The sequence below is a fragment of the Triticum dicoccoides genome, chromosome 6B (assembly GCF_002162155.2).
Source record: "Triticum dicoccoides isolate Atlit2015 ecotype Zavitan chromosome 6B, WEW_v2.0, whole genome shotgun sequence".
Lineage (NCBI taxonomy): Eukaryota > Viridiplantae > Streptophyta > Magnoliopsida > Poales > Poaceae > Triticum > Triticum dicoccoides.
Window position 1 is genome coordinate 626,704,649 of NC_041391.1, and position 18,384 is coordinate 626,723,032.

An 18,384-nucleotide genomic window follows, 5' to 3' on the forward strand; every position below is an offset into this window, starting at 1 on the left:
ACCACTGCCACTTGTGCAACGTTTCAAACAATCCAAGTAAGCTTGTGGTCCGTCCGATCTGACGATCATTATTGGTGATAGATGTGTGAACCCCAGCATCAAAAAAGTAGCTGGGCTGCCAAGTACTCCGGAGTACATGGATCCATGATGAGATCGTCGCAGTGGTTGTACTAGGATCGCAGTCGCAGCAGAATGCTGCGCAAAACTTATCCTCAAGTAATAAAGAAGAGAGGGGAAAAAATGTAACAAAAACAAAAATTCCTGGCCTCTCCTCCAAAGATTTTCATGGAACGACGCTAAAGCCACTGGCGCTGTCCCCGTCTGCTGCAGCACGAGGATATGACCAAAACTCCAACAGTGTGCATGCTATGCTATGCTCGCAACTTTGCTTCTTTTTACGCCTACCCAGCACATTTAACTCCACTCTCACGTGAACAGTGTCGACCACGGCATCACAAAGGACGAGTTGAACGTGCAGTGCCGCAGAATCTCTCTAAAATGACCCATCACACATCTATACTAGACCATTGATGACGCACGTTGGTGCGCCCATCTATTTTTAGTGTTCTATGATAGTGAGATAGAAACTTTTTAAAGTACACGGAGATAAGATCAATTATGAAAAATTCTAAAATAGACTGAAATAAGTTGTTTCACGAAGTAGCAAGTAAAAACCGAAAAGATACTAATATTATGTGGTACAAAGCTAGGATGGAGCTACATCTGCTTTCACTCACTGAATAGTAACCTTAAGCAAGAATTTGCAGAGAATGCAAGAATGCATAAGAGATATCATTGACTCACAGTTGTCATTTCAGTTTTTACCCATCTACAAGGAGAAAGATTTTAGATTGCAACAATTATTGTGAGGATGGAAGTAAAATCTTCATATTGTGATTTTAGCTTTGCATACATGATACATCTTTCCTGAGAAACATGTCCTCTGCTGGACGCTAACTAAATTGATAAGAGCACGTTTTTAGCACAAACACACTAAGACAAAATCCATTACTATTGATATCTCGATCATGTCATTTTTGCAAGAATAAAAAACTCACTACCCTAATCACAAGAGGGAATGAAGTCGGAAGTAGATATTTTCTCTACCTTCTGCAACTCCACAATATGGATGGCAACCCTATGGGCACAGGTACCGGTGAGTTCCATGGACATCCTTCGTTAGCTCGGTAACAATCCAGGCAGTAGCTCAATGGAAATAACAATCGACCGCTGCATCCAACACTGATGGGAAAGAAGACAACCAATCATCACATATTTTGTGCGTGAAAAAAGATCATCATGATGTTGCTACAAGTACAACCTTCAGAACAAGCAACAAAATTAGGAGATGAATAATTTCAACAAAGAATGAAGATAAGAATAGCCGAAGGTACAACACACTGACTGATTTGCTAATTTTGCTGCACCATGTCTTGTTGGATGCTGGCCTCCTCCTCACCAATCAATCGATGCGATGGTCTTACTAAAATTGTATGAGAAGGAAATCATGGTGGCAAATGCAAAACTTAGGAAAGGAGATCAAGGAACCAAATTAAATTCTAAAAAAACCGGGCCTCGCAATGAAACCTTACAAGGGGGCAAGGAGTGCAGGAGGATCAAAGTTGGGATGCATCCAGATTTTGGCTCATGGTGAAGCTAAGAGTCACATAGGGGTCATATCCATCGCTCGGAAATAGGAGCAAGGCAATTGTCGTGGTCATCACTATCGTGTTGCAACCGAGGTCAGCAGATGCCCCAGCCGATGAGGCACGGCAGCTGCCAGCGGTTGGGTCGCCTCGATGATCTGCTCCCGAATACAAGCTGGCACGCCCTGACTATCAGCGACACATCCTCGCCCACGCGGATCCGTCGCCCGCTCATCTTCGTGCTGATCATGGGAGTACGAGAAGAAATTAAAAAGGTTATCGATTTTCCCTTTCGCTTTTTTACAGTACGTGGTGGAGGACGGGGCGGTGGCGGTGGCGGTGGCTAAGCAGATGGAAGGCAAGTAGCGGGAATTGCGGCATTTATGGTGTCAGCCCAGTCCGTCGCCCATTCTGGAGCGAAAGATGATCCGCGGCCCATGCGTGCATTGACCAAGGCATCTAACGGCAAGGAACGCCTAAAACAGCCGATCCAATTGCCAAAATTGCTAGTGCTTTTCCACACCCATCCCGTGTTGAGTCAGCAATAAGAACAGACACAGTGGAGGAGTGGAGATACAGAGGGCATGAGCCTCCCCCGTCGTTATAATCTGATTGTTTCAGGGCTACTGTGTAATCAGACCATCAAATTAACTACTCACAAATTCCCTCGCACAAAAATACATACAGATTAACCAGACCCCAATTTCAAATTTTCCAATGAGAGCATGAGGGGAAGGAGGCGCGGGGAAGCTTGGGTGGAATACTTCTGAGTACAGACTGGAACACGGGGCATCTGCACAATCTCTAATCAGATTAGCAACAACCGGGTCAGGCCAGAGGACGAGCGAGACAACGGGTTGGGTCAGGAGGAGGTGGGAAGGAGATCTTGCAGGTGGCATATTGAGGTAAGGTGACGGCGATGCTTCCTGGCTGCTACATCCGCCTCGTCGCTTCCAAATTGATGGACAAGCGGGACAGGAACGGATGTACTCGCTAAGGATCTTCATGCTCGCCAAGTATTCCTCCTTTTCTGCCGGACGGAGTGGTGGCGAGAGAGGGCTGGGAGCCTGGGAGGGATCTCGGCCGCCACGGACATCTCTAGATCACAAAGGAAGCGAGGCGGCGCGGGGAGGGCGTCGGGCGAAGGGAGAGGGGTGGTGTTTGATGCTTTTTTCCCTTGTGATGTTTATTAGGGCTTCATGCGAGATGACCCAATTAACCACAGCCCCCCAATTTTGCCGCGGGAGTAGCTGCCCACTCCAATCGCGAGAAGTAGTGCGGAAGACTTATGTTGGACGGTCGAAAACGCTGAAAAACTATAGATCCGACGGCTGTGGACGCTAATGCCCTGAGATGGCTGGATTAGTGCTCAGTTTTAATGTATTTAAATATACACTGTACATCTTCAAAAATGTGAAATGGAGGCCGAACTCCATGAAGGCCTTAATTTGAAAACTTTAAAATCCAAAATTTTCAGTTTAAGAAATTCTAAAAAATACAAATATATCTACAGACATGATTTAAATGTGTGTTAATTTTTAGGTTGAAATACGTTAAAACAAGGGCTACACAAAAAAGGCAAATTTGTGGTTTTTTAGCATATGTATTGTTTATCTTTGTGCAGCTCTCATTTTAAGGTATTTCATCCTGATTTTTTACACACATATAGTATACATGCGTATTTTTTCAAAAAAAAATTGCAAATTTTGAATTGTTTGTGATTAAGGTCTCCATGTAGCCCAGTCTCCAAAATGCCCTATCAAATTTTGCATTTCAAAACGGTTTAGATTTATTTCAATTTTCTTTTTTTGTGATGTTCATTCAGTGGAAGACGGCATCTCATTGACTACGAAATGCATGTGGTGACTTCGTGGTTCTGAACCAGATTATAGGGGTGAGTGTAGTCCACGATTATTTTTATCTCGCCAGAAGAAATCCATCGTGTTTACATGATTATTAATCAAAACCGCTTTCCACTTTCAATCAGCTCGAAAACTTTTGTACGTACTCCATGGACCCGTAAACGTCCACCGATGACGATAGAAAAGGCCAATCAAACACAACGAATCACGAGGAAAGGGCAACATGCAACACTTTCCCCCCTTTTCTCTTTTCGCTTCCTTGTTAACATTCCTTCTTTTCCCATTGACCGCTTGCCTGCTTTGCTTTGCTTCCGTTCGAGAAAAAACACGATCCAAACCGCTTTGTATGGAGGCGGCAGCCATTTCCGTCGCCCAAGTTGAAATGGACGCGGCTTTTGGCGCATGCCACGAAAGCAGCGGCCCCGGAAGAAAGCCCGGCCTATTTAAGCCCCGACGCCGGCCGCGTGGGAGGAGTGGAGACGGAGAGGCCACATCACTTCACTCCCAGACTCCACTCCCGGTCACCTCACGCGGACGGACGGACGCAGACGCCGCCTATGGCGCTCCAGAGCTGCCACCACCACGACGACTGCCGCGTAGCCCCTCCGTCTCTCCCGGACTGGGGCTGGGAGTGGGAGTGGGACTGGGAGGAGCTGGTGCGCTGCCAGCTCGGCGACGCCGCCCGGGACGGCATTCATGGCGCCCTCCCGGCCTTGCCCTCGTGTAAGAAACCCACCGCTAACCTTAACTTCACTGCGTGCCACGCGAGACTAGTCTAGTCTACTGCCACACGCATGGAATCCCACACGCATACGTACGTACGTGCCCGTGATGGTGCTATGCTGACTTTGGCCGTGTGGCACTGTGGCTGGTCTAGTCTAGAGGCATTGGCTGTGGGGTGTGGCGGTATTTACTGAGCCTTCGATGTTTGCGGCGCAGTAGGTGGCGGGGAGGAGGAGTCGCCGGTGTCGTCGTCGGAGGCGTCAAGCGGCGGAGGCGGATACTTGGAGGACGCCGTCGCGCAGTGGGGCGACCGGAGCAAGCGGCAGAGGACGGCGGCGGCAGAGGGTCCGCCGCGGTGCCCGGCCATGGCGAGCGAGGACCTGCAGTGCCTTCTTCAGGTGAGCTCTCGCCCCACTTCCCATGGCGGATGATGATGATGATCTGCAGAACCTATATGCATGTCCACTCGCAATAGCTCTGCTTCAGTATTAGTACCACAGAAACTTTGGCATCATCAGTTCATCAGCTACAAGTAGAAGAGCATTGGCCGTGCGATGAACATTTTTCAAAAAACATTGAAATTTTTAACCCGAACCCTGTGTAGAAATGTCTATTTTGCTTGCTTTATTATTATTAGGTGTCTGCTGTCACGTCAACGAGAGTACATACATTCTCTAATTATTAATCCTGGGTAGGTAACAACTTTAGACAACAAGCACAGTTAATTAAAGGTTGTAACCTCACCGTCACTGTCACGCTCACGCTAAATGACGTGAAAAAGAAAGTACTACTGGTTCGGTCGTGTCCGTGTCTCCTCGCAGAGAGCGGCATGCTGTCCTGCTCCTCCCCTTTCTCTAACCCGTCGTCTTGTGCTTGTCTCTTGCTCGGCACGACGCGAACGCAGAGCTTCTGGGATCCCAGCAGCGGCGAGGGAGCCCTCCTCCATGATCTCAACACCATGACCCCGGCCCCGGAGACCAGCGGCTTTCTCTCAGGTGATTAAGCCAAACTTCCGTCTCATTCGTGGTAACAGCAAAAATCCTAGAGCGCATTCATGATTCACTGGAAGCTCTGATGGCAGTGCGCACTCTGCTGTAATGCTGTATTCAATAACTGCTAAATGGAGCGATGTTGTCTTTGCAGAGGAGGGCGCCGCATCGGGCAGGGGGCAGCGGCAGGGTGGGGAGGGGGGCCGGAGCGCGGCAGCGGGGCAGGGCGGGGGCGGGGGAGAAGCGGCGGCAGGGCCCCCTCCGCCCTTCTCCGCCACGGCTGCTGCTCCCCGGCCACCGCTGCAAAAGGCAACTACAGGGAGCGGCAGCGGCAATTACTGCGAGCCGGCGACCTCCTCGTCCTGCTCCTCGCTGGCAGGTGGGTGTGGGTGTGGCCGACCGGCGAGCAATTAGTACTCGCGCATGTGTGCAACTGAGCCACTGAACTGGCCCTGCGGCGCCAGGGGCTGGTGCTTCTAGGATGGGCCGCCATCTTTTTGTTTGACGTGGGTGGCAGGCTGACGACGGTTTTTTCTTTCTTTCTTCTCTCTGGCGCAGGGAGGAGGAAGGAGGGGGTGCTGTACCCGTTCGCCGTGGTGAAGCCGCTGGTGCTAGACGGCGACACGCTGAAAGATGTTAACCGGAGGATCCTGAAGCGGCCGGCGAGGCCGGTCCGGCACCCCGTCGGCCAGTTCGCGTGCGGCCCCGTCGTGTCGTCCACTAACCGGCCGGGTCTGTCCGGGAAGGCGGTCGTCAGCCTCACCAAGATCAGGACCGGAGGGAAGGGCACCATCACCATCATCAGGACTAGAGGCTAGGCTGACTGACTATGGTTTTTCAAGAAGAAGAAGAAGAAGAAGATGGTGGAGCGGATGGGTTAGATGAAGTGGACAAATCTACTCGTCATCACCTAGTTCTTGTATATACATAGGCCTTTCCCTAACCTCTTTGAAAATAAGAAGCAGCCTTAGCATTACAGTGTGTTTGGTTCGTGGAAACCAGAGATGGGGAACGAGAGTTAAGAGCATCCACAGCCAGATACATCAAATTCAGACCCCTTAAACGACCGTGTACGTATTCAACACCTCGATTACGAATCCTCACATCCATACAATTACACGCACGTGAAACCTAATATCAAGCGGACCCGTCCGGCTCGGCCGTGCCAATGTCTGACGGCTGGCTGTGCTTCTCGAAGTGTTGGTGCAGTCGCCGGCGAGGTAGAGTAGGACATGGGATACACACCGACTCATGAGATTCGAGGCGCGTCGGCGTCTCTCATGCCCTACTCTTCCTCGTCGGCCCGTTGCCTGCATGTCGTCGGTCAATGTGAGGTTGACGATGGATCTGTCATGACGGAGGCTGACAAGTCCACCGCGACGCGGTTGTGGCGCCCAGGGTTGCAGGCTATCCATCTCGACGCCGGAGAGTGCAACTCCGTCTCGCCGACGTCTGCTGCGAGGACTGACGCGTCCTCTGTCTCGCATAGCGGGCACGCCGCGCCATATCCTCGGTGGACGTGCCACGGATGGCCTCGTTGTTGGCTTGCCAACAAAGGGGTTGCGCGTCCGTCACGTCGTTCGAATGCCAGACGGAGCGCACCGCCTCCAGCGAGACAACGGCGACAAGTCTCGCTTCGGATCCACACGCCATTTGGGCGCAGGCAATGGATTCCTGACGGATCAAGTCTGACCGCTGTCAGGCATTTTCCTCGCGCGCGGTGCGGAGCGCAATGTGAACGACCATCTCCTCCTCACGCCCGACTAGGATGAGGTCACAGTTCACAGATCCGCTGACTGAAGGCTTGGATCCGCTGCCAGCCATGCCGGAGAAGGCCGAAGATCGCCAGAAGTGAGCATGGGGGACGAGGGGAGGGGAATGGAGTGGCTAGGGTTTGGTCTGGGAACCAGATGGGAACGGATATATATAGGGTCAAGGTGGACCAACATGGACAGAATCCGACGTGGCGGACACACCCGGTCCTCCCATGTCTATCTTAGATTTAGGTTGGATATGAGGGTGTCATTCAGCCCCGATGCTTAAAGCCGTTTCAAGGAGCCCGGCTGGGTTCCTTCTTCTTTTACCCGGCCGTCCATGGCGGGCATTTGGAACAGGCATGAGGCATCCGGCTGTAGATGCTCTTAAAGGGTGTGAATATTAAAAGTCCACCGTGGTAAGAGAGTGAGAGTTGAGCGAAACAACTACTGCCAATTTCTTTCATGAGCGGGTTTCCATCCCGAATTAATTCTCACCGTGTACGAAACAAAGAGAATGAGACTAATATAAAAATCTACTCCTTCGACCTTAGTGGATCGGAGGGAGTATTCCCCATGTCTAATCCGCTCCCACCTTGCTCACAATTTGGCATCTGGACTTCTGGAGACTGCATTGCGTTGCCAGTCAGTGTATCAATCTCCCTATCTCAGTATCGTGTCTGAGTACCAACCAGACATGAATTGTGAGTTCGTAAAAAATACAACCACTGTTGTGTACCTAGAACCAAAGCTCTGACGAGGCTGATTGAACTGTGCACGCCCAGGCGCGCAATAACAAGCCAACAACCGTGTGTGTGTGCGCGCGCGCTGAACTGCTGAACTTCTGGTATCACTGCAAATCGGGACCATCAAGTAGGGCGATATCTGTCTACCGTATATGCACAGGTGAAGCGTTGGTACGATACCACATGGTGTGGTGCATACAACTTTACCCTCTCAAAAATACAGTAGATTTCATGCAATAAAACCCCAGAAACGCAGCACTTCTGATGAAGCAGGTTGCTTCCCATTTCTTTGGCAATTAGACCCATCTCCCAATGCTTAGTACTCCCTCCGTTCCTAAATATAAGTCCTTTGCAGATTTCTATATGAACTACCTACGGATGTATATAAACATATTTTAAAGTGTACATTCGCCCATTTTATTTTGTATGTAGTCTCTAAAAAATATAAGACTTATATTTAGAATCGGAGGGAGTATATGTGGTGCCCCATAGTGATGAATGGAGCAAAACCTAGGCAGAATTATGAACCCAATTAACAGTCGTGAAGGAATGCACACCCGTCGACTAACCATGGTACCTCCCGGCATTGGTCGTCGACGTGATTGGAGCTTCCACCCTCACAAGCACACATCTGGAGACTGCATTAGCTTGTGCCCCCTACCAACCTGCCATGAATTTGAGTTCGTAAAATCCTGCAACCTTTGCTCGACACCTACGCTCTGACGAGCATGATTGAACTGTGCAGGCACAGGTGAGTAGTAATAAGCCAACAACCCTGCGCACTGAACTGAACTTCGATATCGCTGCAAATTGGGGCCAACCGGGACCAACAGTACTATACCTGGCTACCGTATATGTACAGGTGAAACAGCGGTACCACATGGTGTGGTGCATACAACTCATTGCATGCAACAACCCCATCAAGTCGCAGCACACATTCCTAAAAACATTTGAAGTCACAGCACACATTCACTAGCTGAAACAGCCCGGTTAACGGTCAGCGGGCGCACACTCGTCATCTAAGCCACGGCTTTTCCTTTTCCTTTTTATTCCTTTTTCTTGGTCTCTAAGATCTAATTAAATGGATCAGTTTGATCATTGTAATATGGAGTGGCATTCTATTGTTTCATCAGTTACACGCAGAACCCAATGCCCTTCATTTTAGTTCAACCAGGAGCCGACTCAGGTTAGAGCAAAACTAGTGATGTTACAAGCGAGTGATGTTACAAATTTGCAGAGAAACCAGGCATTCAGCAAATTAAGGTTTTCTTTTGACAGACAGGATCCTGGGATACCTCACGAGGCCCGCTTAACCTGATTCAGCAGAACCATAAGAAAAATGTAAGATGTAGCCGGGCAAAGAGAAAACAGGAAACCGTGCCCCCTGCAAAATACATCACTTGCCTGAGGTTGCAGTAATTTTGCATTTTGTGAACATGAATCTCTAGCATCTTTTGTTGCTCCATTCTTGCAAAACAATCTGAACACCAAATTTGTATTCACTGTGCTTTGTAATTGCCTTCAGCAGTTGCCATAAGACATTTTCAGATTGATTATGTCCTGTGGTTTAAACAGCCTAGTGAAGCCATTGTGTAACTTCAATAACCAAGGATCACATGGGAGTATTGAAGTGGCAACAAACCTGGCAAAAATGCCTTGGAAGGAACAGAAAGTAAGGGACAGTTAAACTCAGCAACATTGACGGTCCAAAGATGTAGCCGTTTATAAGATGCATCCAGATCTCATTGGATGCATTATGAGCTCAAGACTGCAATGTAGAACTGACACTGGTTGACGGCTGTGATCTTGGAAACTACAAGCTCAAATGATTGCCATGAGGGACAGATTTGGAATTCTGAATACGCATATAATCATATGTCATCTTCATCTTGTAACAGTATCTCATAGATATCAGTGCGAATGAACAATTCCTTGCCATGCATTACTTCCTGGAGATCTGATAACTCTTTCATAGTCAGAACTGAGCTCAATTTTTGGAATCCATCAAGCCATAATCGTTTAGACCTGCGAAGTACAGAGTGTTAGACACTTAGATGCCAAACACAATCATCCATAACAATAAAATTAAACTACAGCAAGTCTAAGCCCAAGAGAAATATGGGAGAATACACAAGTCTAAGCCCAAGAGACAATAAAATACTCCCTCCATTCGGAATTACTTGTCACAAAAACGGATGTATCTACAACTAAAATACATCTAGATACATTCATTTCTTGGACGACTAATTCCGAACGGAGGGAGTATAAAGTTTAAATAGTGGCTGCTAAGAGAAATATGAGAGAATACACATGGAACAAAAACCACTTACATATTCACATGAGAAAGCAAAGAAAAGAAAGCAGAAGCTGCTAACATTTCATAAACTACTCAAATTTTGTGACATCGCCAACCAAACTTGGAAACACTGCTTCTCTAACATGCACTTCATTTAGAATACATGCTCATTATTCTTACATATTTATATACAAGGGATTGAGTGGATAGCAATAAGTAAAATGACATCATTAAGCTCTGATATCCATGTTTATGTGACTCACATACCATGGGCAAGCATGTATAGCTCTGAAGAACACACGTCGTGCCGCAGAAGTATTACAGGCTATCTCTGCCTCATAAGCTAGATAACAGCGCCACAACAGAACAGACTTCTGTAACTTATCATCAGCTAGAGCTCTCTCAAACAGACTGTGGATTCTATTGTAAGATCCTGCTTTACTCCATTCAAAGGACAAAGCGAACAGCAAGGCAACTACGGAAGGGTCCCTGTTGAAAAAATAATCAGTCAATAGAAAGCAGCACGTCCATCTACAGACATACATGCACGCAACAAAATTGCATGAAGACAATAAAAGCTCGTTTATATTATTTGCATGTTTAAACACCATATATGAGTACAGACAAAAAAATATGATAGAGGATCCACATTAAAGGAGAACTAGATGGGCATATCCTTTAGAAATTATATTCATATCACACTATACTAGATATACAACAGAGTGTTTTCATGGAAACAAAGCACCCTTACCTTTGACTGCATTTGTCAAGTGTAAGACGCAGATTGTTGGGAACACTGTAAAGACAGCTCAGAGTTAACATGGATGCATATGATTTTGGATTGTACGGATATGTTTGTACTCCTTTCAATATGCTCGGCCAAACCCTTGAGAGACTCAACTGGTTCAGATTCTTCTGAAGCAGTTTGATGTAATACATCCACAACTTTTCAAATTCCAAGGTATGGCTCTCTGAAAAAATCAAGTTCACATAATAAGAGAATGCTTTGTTGAATGCAAATTTGACAAAAAAATAATTATAATTATAAGCATGCAGAAAAATACTTAAGACTTTATCCGATTCAAAATAACAGCAGAACAACAAATGCAGAGGTTAAACATAAAGGTAAGTTCAACAGTAAAATACAACAAGGTGATTTTAACTTCTAGGGAAAACTGAAAAAGACCCTTGAGAAGAGTCAGAAGGATCCATCCATCTTGACCCTTGAGAGCAGTCAAAAATAGGCTGTTACGTCCGGTATAACAACAGTATAATTTGTTTATGCAAGATAAATGAATAAATAAAATATCTTATAGCTTAGACAAATACATCTAATACTCCCTCCGATCCATATTACTTGTCTTAGACTTGTCTAGATACGGATGTATCGAACACTACCATATTACTTGTCTTAGATTTGTTTAGATACACAAGTAATATGGATTGGAGGGAGTAGTAAATAACAATTGATAACAAAAGTGAAATTGCACTAACAGAGCCCTAAAGATAAGTGCATATTTCGTTGCCAATACTCAATAGTTAACAAGGGAGGAAGCCAATATACATCAGCAGAAGGAATAGAAATTAGTATGCATGACATAGGACCAAGGTGGCAGTTATTAAGTTGTTGCTTCAGCAGCAGTTTCGACCAACAGTAACTGACATTGACAAATAGAGGTGGCAAACAAAAGACTAACAAGAATAATTGCCATTTTGTAAAATGATAGAATGATAAAAGTAACGCCACTTCACACAGGAGCAGAAAAACATAATGGTTTGAAACGATATCATCCATATAGATCCAGAACAAAAAAGAGAGGATGAAGAACCTGAAAATGGACAGGCCTCCTCTATCACTTCAAGACCAGAAGAATAACCAGAAGTCATACTCTCAAACAAGGAAGCACAGCAAATCAGAGCAACTGATTCTTCTTTCAAACAACCACTTGCAAATGCAGACCTCAGGCTTCTAATCTGCTCTTTAAATCCTTGACGAGCCCTTAATACCAGCGGGCGTGATATAGGACCGCCGAAAGAAGAATACTTGATATTGCTACCCAAGCAGGAAAGAATGTATATTGCACGATGTGCCGAGTCAGAATTGTTTCTTGAAGTAGATATTGATATTTCCATCTCAGCATACCAAAAACAAAGAATAGGAACCTTCTTGACGAGATCCTGTCAACAACAGCAACAACCAGAAGAACCTTAACAACAGAAAGCCGGTCTCTTAGTTCTTACTACATCCGTTAAAAAATAGAAGTCATCACGAAACGCATGCAATAAAACTCTAAAAGCTTGGCCACAAATAAGTATTTAAATTTTTCACATGGAAATGATCGCATAAGGATGATTGTGTCATAACTTATTTCCAAATCGTTATTTTCTAATATAATTGCTGACTAACATACAATTAGAAAAAATATTGGGCAAACTTGTACATGGGAGATAATGTCAATGTCTAAAGGCATCTATTTTAGACTGGAGATGGTAGCATGCATTCGAGAGGCAGATCTATGTTATGCACACACCAAAGATGCTAGAACAGCAGCATTATGCATTATACAACTAATACCAGTAGCGACTAATACTGATTGGAATGAATGGATATACAAGCTTCCATACAAAATATTTATTTTATGGTTCTATAATACCTGTGTAGCTCCTTCTGTAGATAACAGTGCCATGTCAAATATCTTCCTTGCTTGGTCAATGTTCCCATGCCTAGCCTCAATTCGGCCATATATACCACAAAGCAGAAGATCCTGACCACAAGAAAGGTCATGGTTTACATTTCTTCTAACAATACGCAATGCACCAAGCTACATATGATTAAGACTGATAACTGATACAAGTAACTTAGGCTAAATAAAATGCACTCATACATAAAAACGAAACATAGACACGGAGAATTCTCAGAAGAACACCACTTAAAACAAGATAATGGATGGAGCATTAACTTGGTTAATGCAAAATATGAGTAACCGCTATTGAACTGAGGACTTCTGCTATATTTACGGATTGCCTTGGCTTAATTTTGGTTCCATAACTGCATGGTGTGTCTAGTTTGCTAACTGATGCAGATTACGCTGAGTGATATCACTCGGCAAAACTGTATCGTGTGAACTAGGTGGCTACTGGCTAGAAATACATGAGCATACTTCTTTGTGGTTTATTGCACAACTAGCTAGTTGCTTATAACTTTTATGCCCCACGAAAAATTTATGTGAAAACAAAGAAAAAGGAAAGAGGATAAAGCATACCTGTCTGTCTTTCTTCAGCAGGTTTTTGGCCAAAGCCCGCGATGCATTAGCTGGAGTAGACAAAGTGTTCTCTTGTGCCGTATACATTTGGGTGGTAACAAGGACAGCTTCCTCCAAGATATGATTACGAGGGAATATATCAAGGGAAAGCAATATTGCATTTTTCAGAAATTTCACCAGGCCAGGTCTTCGAGAAAGATCATGCATACTTCCTAATAAAGACTCCAAACTACAACGACTTGAATTTTGTGTCTTGTTTGCAAGGTCAGATATGGCGATAAGATCTTCCGAAATATCATTTGAAATCATCTCAAGGCTCATAATTCTATCAAGCCAACTTGAACTGTTGCTGGATGTCCTGGAATTTAAGAACATTGATTAAAACTGAAGGATGAGTCCTGGAATTTAGGAATATACTGTAGTTAACACCAAAAGCTAATTATACAAAAAATATAGAAATCAAAATAACAACCGCAACCAACTTTCCATCGTGGAACCCAGTGCACAACTTCTTACTGATGTAGGTTTTCAGGACGAACAAGTTGGTGTAAGTTCTGTATAACCATGATAAATTTCAAATCCCCCAGCTGTCGACTCAGAATCCACTCTAGGATGCTGAAATGTTCGTAATAAATTAAACTAAAAGACTAACATGCTACATGACCAAAATAATGAGGAAACCCAGCTGGGTAGCTGCAGGTATAGCCATACATCTCATAATTCCCATTATATGGTAACAGATTTGATCAAATTGTACTATCCAGTTTTCTTGTCAGGCACTTTAGTTATAAGGAGTTGCACACTGAGCAACAAAAACTGAAACAAGTTACAAGGCAATAAAAATATACTACTCCCACCGGTCCAAATTAATTGTCGCCGCTCTAGTACAACTTTACTAGAGCTGCGACAATTAATTTGGATCAGAGGGAGTATTTAGTTCTGTTCACATGAGGATGACCAAAGCTTAACAGGATAGAAGTGCAAGAATTTACCATCTAGAAATTTTGCCACCATAGAAATCAATAAATTGGCATATCAAGGAAAAACGAGCCTCTTCTGACGATAAAGAGAACAGAAACTCAGTTACATCCTCAAACAAGATTACTCTGGAAAGCTGATCATTGACTTCTCCAGATGAGGCATCATTAGAATGATTTGGTCCTGCTCCTGGAAATAGCATCCCAGTGTTAGAATTGAGTTACCTAAACAAATCTCAAAGTCACTTCTCAATCTTACCAACAAAGGGGGAAAGCGAAGTACCAGAACTTTCACGAAGGGGCATCCATTGTTCATTCTCCCTCGACAGCTCCATTGTGGACCATCTATTCCATGTTTTTGCATCCTTAACTTCGCTACTGTACTCAGTCTCTACATCAATGCCGAGCTTTTTTAGTAAAGATTCAACATCATCTTGTGCAGGTGTGTCCTCAGTATCAGGGTCTTCTGGATCAATTCCATCAGCTGCTAATTCTTCTATTGATTGGTTAGACACATAATTTGTTTCAGCATTTGCTACAGAGGGATTAAACCAACCACTCCAGCCTCCCCCTTCCGGCTCTTGAGGATTTTCTTGCATAACCATGTTTTGTCGACTCTCCTCATCCTTTGCTAACCATGTAGACCATCCAAGAGCCCCATCTTCTCCAATTCTGGCACCACCACTATTCCAGAAGTGCTCAAAGAGTCTTTGCTTACTGCTTGTGGACAAGGAAAGGGGAGGCGAGAATAGGCTAAACTCAATTTGAGCTTGAAATAACCCAGTTGCTAATTCTCGATGTCCTGTTTGCCATTCAAACCGGCAAAGATTCACAAATATATCCACTAAACCAAGTTCAACCTGAACTAAGGAAGGATGTGCTTTGAGATCAGCATTTTCACAATCCTGCGGAAAATTCCAGAATAAAACATTTTAATGACTATAGCAAATTCATGCAAAGAGAGGGAGAGAAGGGAGAACAGTTATGCTGAAATATGTTCAATGAGACACTAAACCTGCCTACATAGCTTTGTGCAAGCTGCAGATAGAGCCTGTACTGCATATGAGTAAGACTTCCGTGTATCAGATACTTTGAATCTGGAGAATTCCCCTTGGCACAGAAGTAGATACTGTTTCCACAGCTTACAACTGTCAGGGTGTTCCATAAGTATTTTCTCCCATTTACCAAAGAGACTCTCAGAGCTATCCCTCTCGCCATATGACTTCAGAAGGCAAAGCAACAATTCCTCGTTATCTGGATTGAGCTCCACAGCCTTCTCCAATATACTAATTTTTCTTTCAGTTGTTTGCAAACGTGCTGCTTTTTGTGGCTGACTACTGGCAACTTTGTCCTGCAATGCAGAAGCAGAGGAAATCACTTCACTAGATTTCTTAACAACTATAAGGTGGAAGGGGGAAAGATTAGCTGAAGTAAAACTCTAGTCAACAGTTTCATAGCTTAAGATTCTGTTTGTGACTTAACTGTATGCTGTAAAAAAAATCAACTGTGCACTACACAAGTGATAGCCTGGTGAAAGAAATATTCTTCTAAAACTGCGATACCTGAAACTGAGCGAAGGCCAACCAGATTTTTTCATCACGAGGACATTCTCGTGTCATCTTATTGAATTCTTTTGTCCTCCGAAGTATTTCATCTTCCCAAGATTCCTCAAGCTCCTGTTGCACGGTTGTGCTTTTCACAGGAAGGGATGATGTCTCTACAGGGATAAAATCTTCAGGGAGAATTGCAATCATATCACTTTTCAACACTTTCAGGTGCTTGAAACCCTTGTTTCTTTCTAAAACGGCATGTTTTGCTGAAAAGTAACGCCTTCCCACTTTTACTTTGTTATCCAGTCCATCCAAATCTGAATCTAGATCCATCTGCAATGAAGCATGTCCATAATTATAGAAACGTCGATTAAGCCCACGTGTCTCCAGTGTGTTTTGAGGCTTGTAACGTGCAATGTCCATTCTGCATATTACCATGTGGTGTTAGACTTGATTAGAACAAAATCAGTTAACTGAATAAGTTCGGCTTACAGAATGAAGTCTCTGCAGCAGGTAAAAACTGGAAAACTTCAACATATTATTAAGCATTGATATTCTGAACAAAGTGACTACATTTAACTTTTCCAGCTTGATGATATACTAATTCCATGTATTGTTTACATTGTTACCATTGACAATATCAGCCGAATTGCTCCCCTGTGCAAGCTTCCATTGGCACATATATTGTTTATACGTTAATTTTGATGTAGCAGCCCAAGTTTGGACGCGTCTACTTGAAGAAGAAATTGTTGAAAGAACAGAAAACAAATACTTCCTCCGTCCGGAATTAGTTGACGCTCAAACGGATGTATCTAGAGCGCCAACTAATTCCGGATGGAGGGAGTACTAACTAACGTCTAACAAAGGGTCGGGTGTATCATTTGAATAGCAGCTACAGGCCTGCCTAAGCCTATGTTGTTCCCTGACATTGTACACAAGTAAAATACTCAACTGGCAATCACAAGACACCACATAATAGTAAGCTACATAATGTTGCAGTTGATAAAAAAAATCTTTATAGTAACCGCGTCGATATATTCTACAATGTTTTGAAACAGACTGATATTAGTAACTTCCAGATGTAGCAAGTCCCAGAAGATAAATGGCTAACTAGACAATAACAGAGAGTTGAACTGTAGGTATAAAAAAAAACTGACAGAATATAAGAATTTCCTGTTTAACAAACTGATCTTATATTTGTAAAAATAAAATTGTTCCAACCCAGCTTCTAAGTTAGCACGGTATTAAACATGTGAAACTATAAGTACCTGCACAGGGTTTAAAGCTTAAACTATCACTCCATGTCCATCAATATCATTAATTCCGCCTCCCAATTTTTTGCAACTTAATTCCAGACCGCGTAGTTAGCGCTCTGGAAATTACCAATGCATGAGTTTAACCATATAGTTTATGCATATGGAAATCAAACTTGGTGCTAATAACTTTGATTTGATAAGACGCTAAACATAAGCAGCTATACATGACCTCTTACACAGGCCTTTGGCATGTGATCTACCACACCTGCATCCAATTGCAAAAATGAACAGACACTCTAATCGTTTCCTACTAGAACAAACGCCACAACAATGGAATCGGTGAAATGTAGCTTTGACACCAATAACTTCACATGTGGAAGCATAAACAGTCTGTTCAGCATACTTCAATGCGACATAAGCATGAATTTAACACAACAGCTTCGCTATGCAACAATCCGTACATAAATAAACATGAGCAAATACTGACCTGTAGATTGATCCAAATGCCAAGTTATCCTGGTCGCCCTTGGCGTCGACGTAGTAATCCTTGACCAGCTTGGTCTCCGACCCAGCCCAGGCACGAACCCCCGGCTTCCGCGAAGAGGCGGCCCCCTCATACCGCTCCTGGTCCCTCCTCCGCTTCCTCCTCTTCCTGTCGTCCCGCCTCGACCCCCTCTCATCGTCGGACGGCGAGGACGGCAGCAGGTTGTACTTCGCGGGAGCGGGCTTCGGGGCCGCCTCCTCCTCGTCCGAAGAGGGGCTCAGCGGCGGCAGGGACGAGGAAGCACTGGGTGGGATGTTGAAGGAGGAGGCGTCGAAGGAGAAGCTAGGGTTCGGGAGACACTGGGAAACCTCGGTGGGGGAAGAGAGCGGGAAGAGGGGGAAGAGAGAGGAGGAGTTGGAGGGCTCGTGTCCTCCTCCGGCGGCGGTGGCGGTGGTGGTCGGCGGCGAACGCTCCGGCGATGGCTCCATGACGGCGTTGCGAGAACCGAGATTAGTGTTGGGCGAAGGAGAGCAAGAAAGTTCTGGCCGCTGACGGGGTGCAGCCCGCGGTCGGTCGGGAATTGTCGGGCCAACCAAAACATGGCCTTGAGAAGTTGAGAGTTCTTTTCTTTTCATCATGAGTCGGCCTAATTCATACTGTATTTTGTAGTGTTGCTGAAGGTTCTAAGTATTTGGCCCGGCCCATTCGTTCGCGCATTAAAGTAAAAAAGAGATCATGAAATGCCTCCCTGGTCTGCAAAGAGACAAGGCGCGCTGCTGGCCAGTCGGCCACGTTCCATTGGTTATTAATACTTGGGGCGCGACCTATTTGAGGCCAT

The 18,384-nt window shown here is 44.9% G+C and overlaps 2 protein-coding genes across 4 annotated transcripts; one reads left to right on the forward strand and one right to left on the reverse strand.

The window, feature by feature from the left end:
• Positions 1–3,994: 3,994 nt before the first annotated feature.
• Positions 3,995–6,196, forward strand: LOC119324534. Its single transcript, XM_037598317.1, has 5 exons — positions 3,995–4,231; positions 4,448–4,629; positions 5,136–5,226; positions 5,375–5,599; positions 5,779–6,196. The coding sequence occupies exons 1-5, from the start codon at positions 4,066–4,068 to the stop codon at positions 6,036–6,038; spliced, it is 924 nt and encodes a 307-aa protein (XP_037454214.1). The 5' UTR covers positions 3,995–4,065; the 3' UTR covers positions 6,039–6,196.
• Positions 6,197–9,124: 2,928 nt separating this feature from the next.
• Positions 9,125–18,116, reverse strand: LOC119323238 (nuclear exosome regulator NRDE2-like). Of its 3 annotated transcripts, XR_005156184.1 has the most exons (12): positions 17,550–18,116; positions 15,819–16,230; positions 15,272–15,607; positions 14,516–15,161; positions 14,272–14,446; positions 13,280–13,637; positions 12,671–12,781; positions 11,846–12,194; positions 10,768–10,987; positions 10,284–10,505; positions 9,363–9,745; positions 9,125–9,280 (listed from the first exon to the last, which is right to left on the reverse strand). XR_005156184.1 is itself a non-coding variant. In XM_037596840.1 (11 exons), exons 1-11 carry the CDS (start codon positions 18,032–18,034, stop codon positions 9,592–9,594), a joined length of 3,444 nt encoding a protein of 1,147 aa, XP_037452737.1. In that variant the 5' UTR covers positions 18,035–18,116; the 3' UTR covers positions 9,125–9,591. The 3 variants fall into 3 exon arrangements, 2 of the variants coding, with proteins under 2 accessions (XP_037452737.1, XP_037452736.1); XM_037596840.1 differs by having other exon boundaries at positions 9,125–9,745; positions 14,540–15,161; XM_037596839.1 differs by having other exon boundaries at positions 9,125–9,745.
• Between the last annotated feature and the right edge of the window lie 268 nt (positions 18,117–18,384).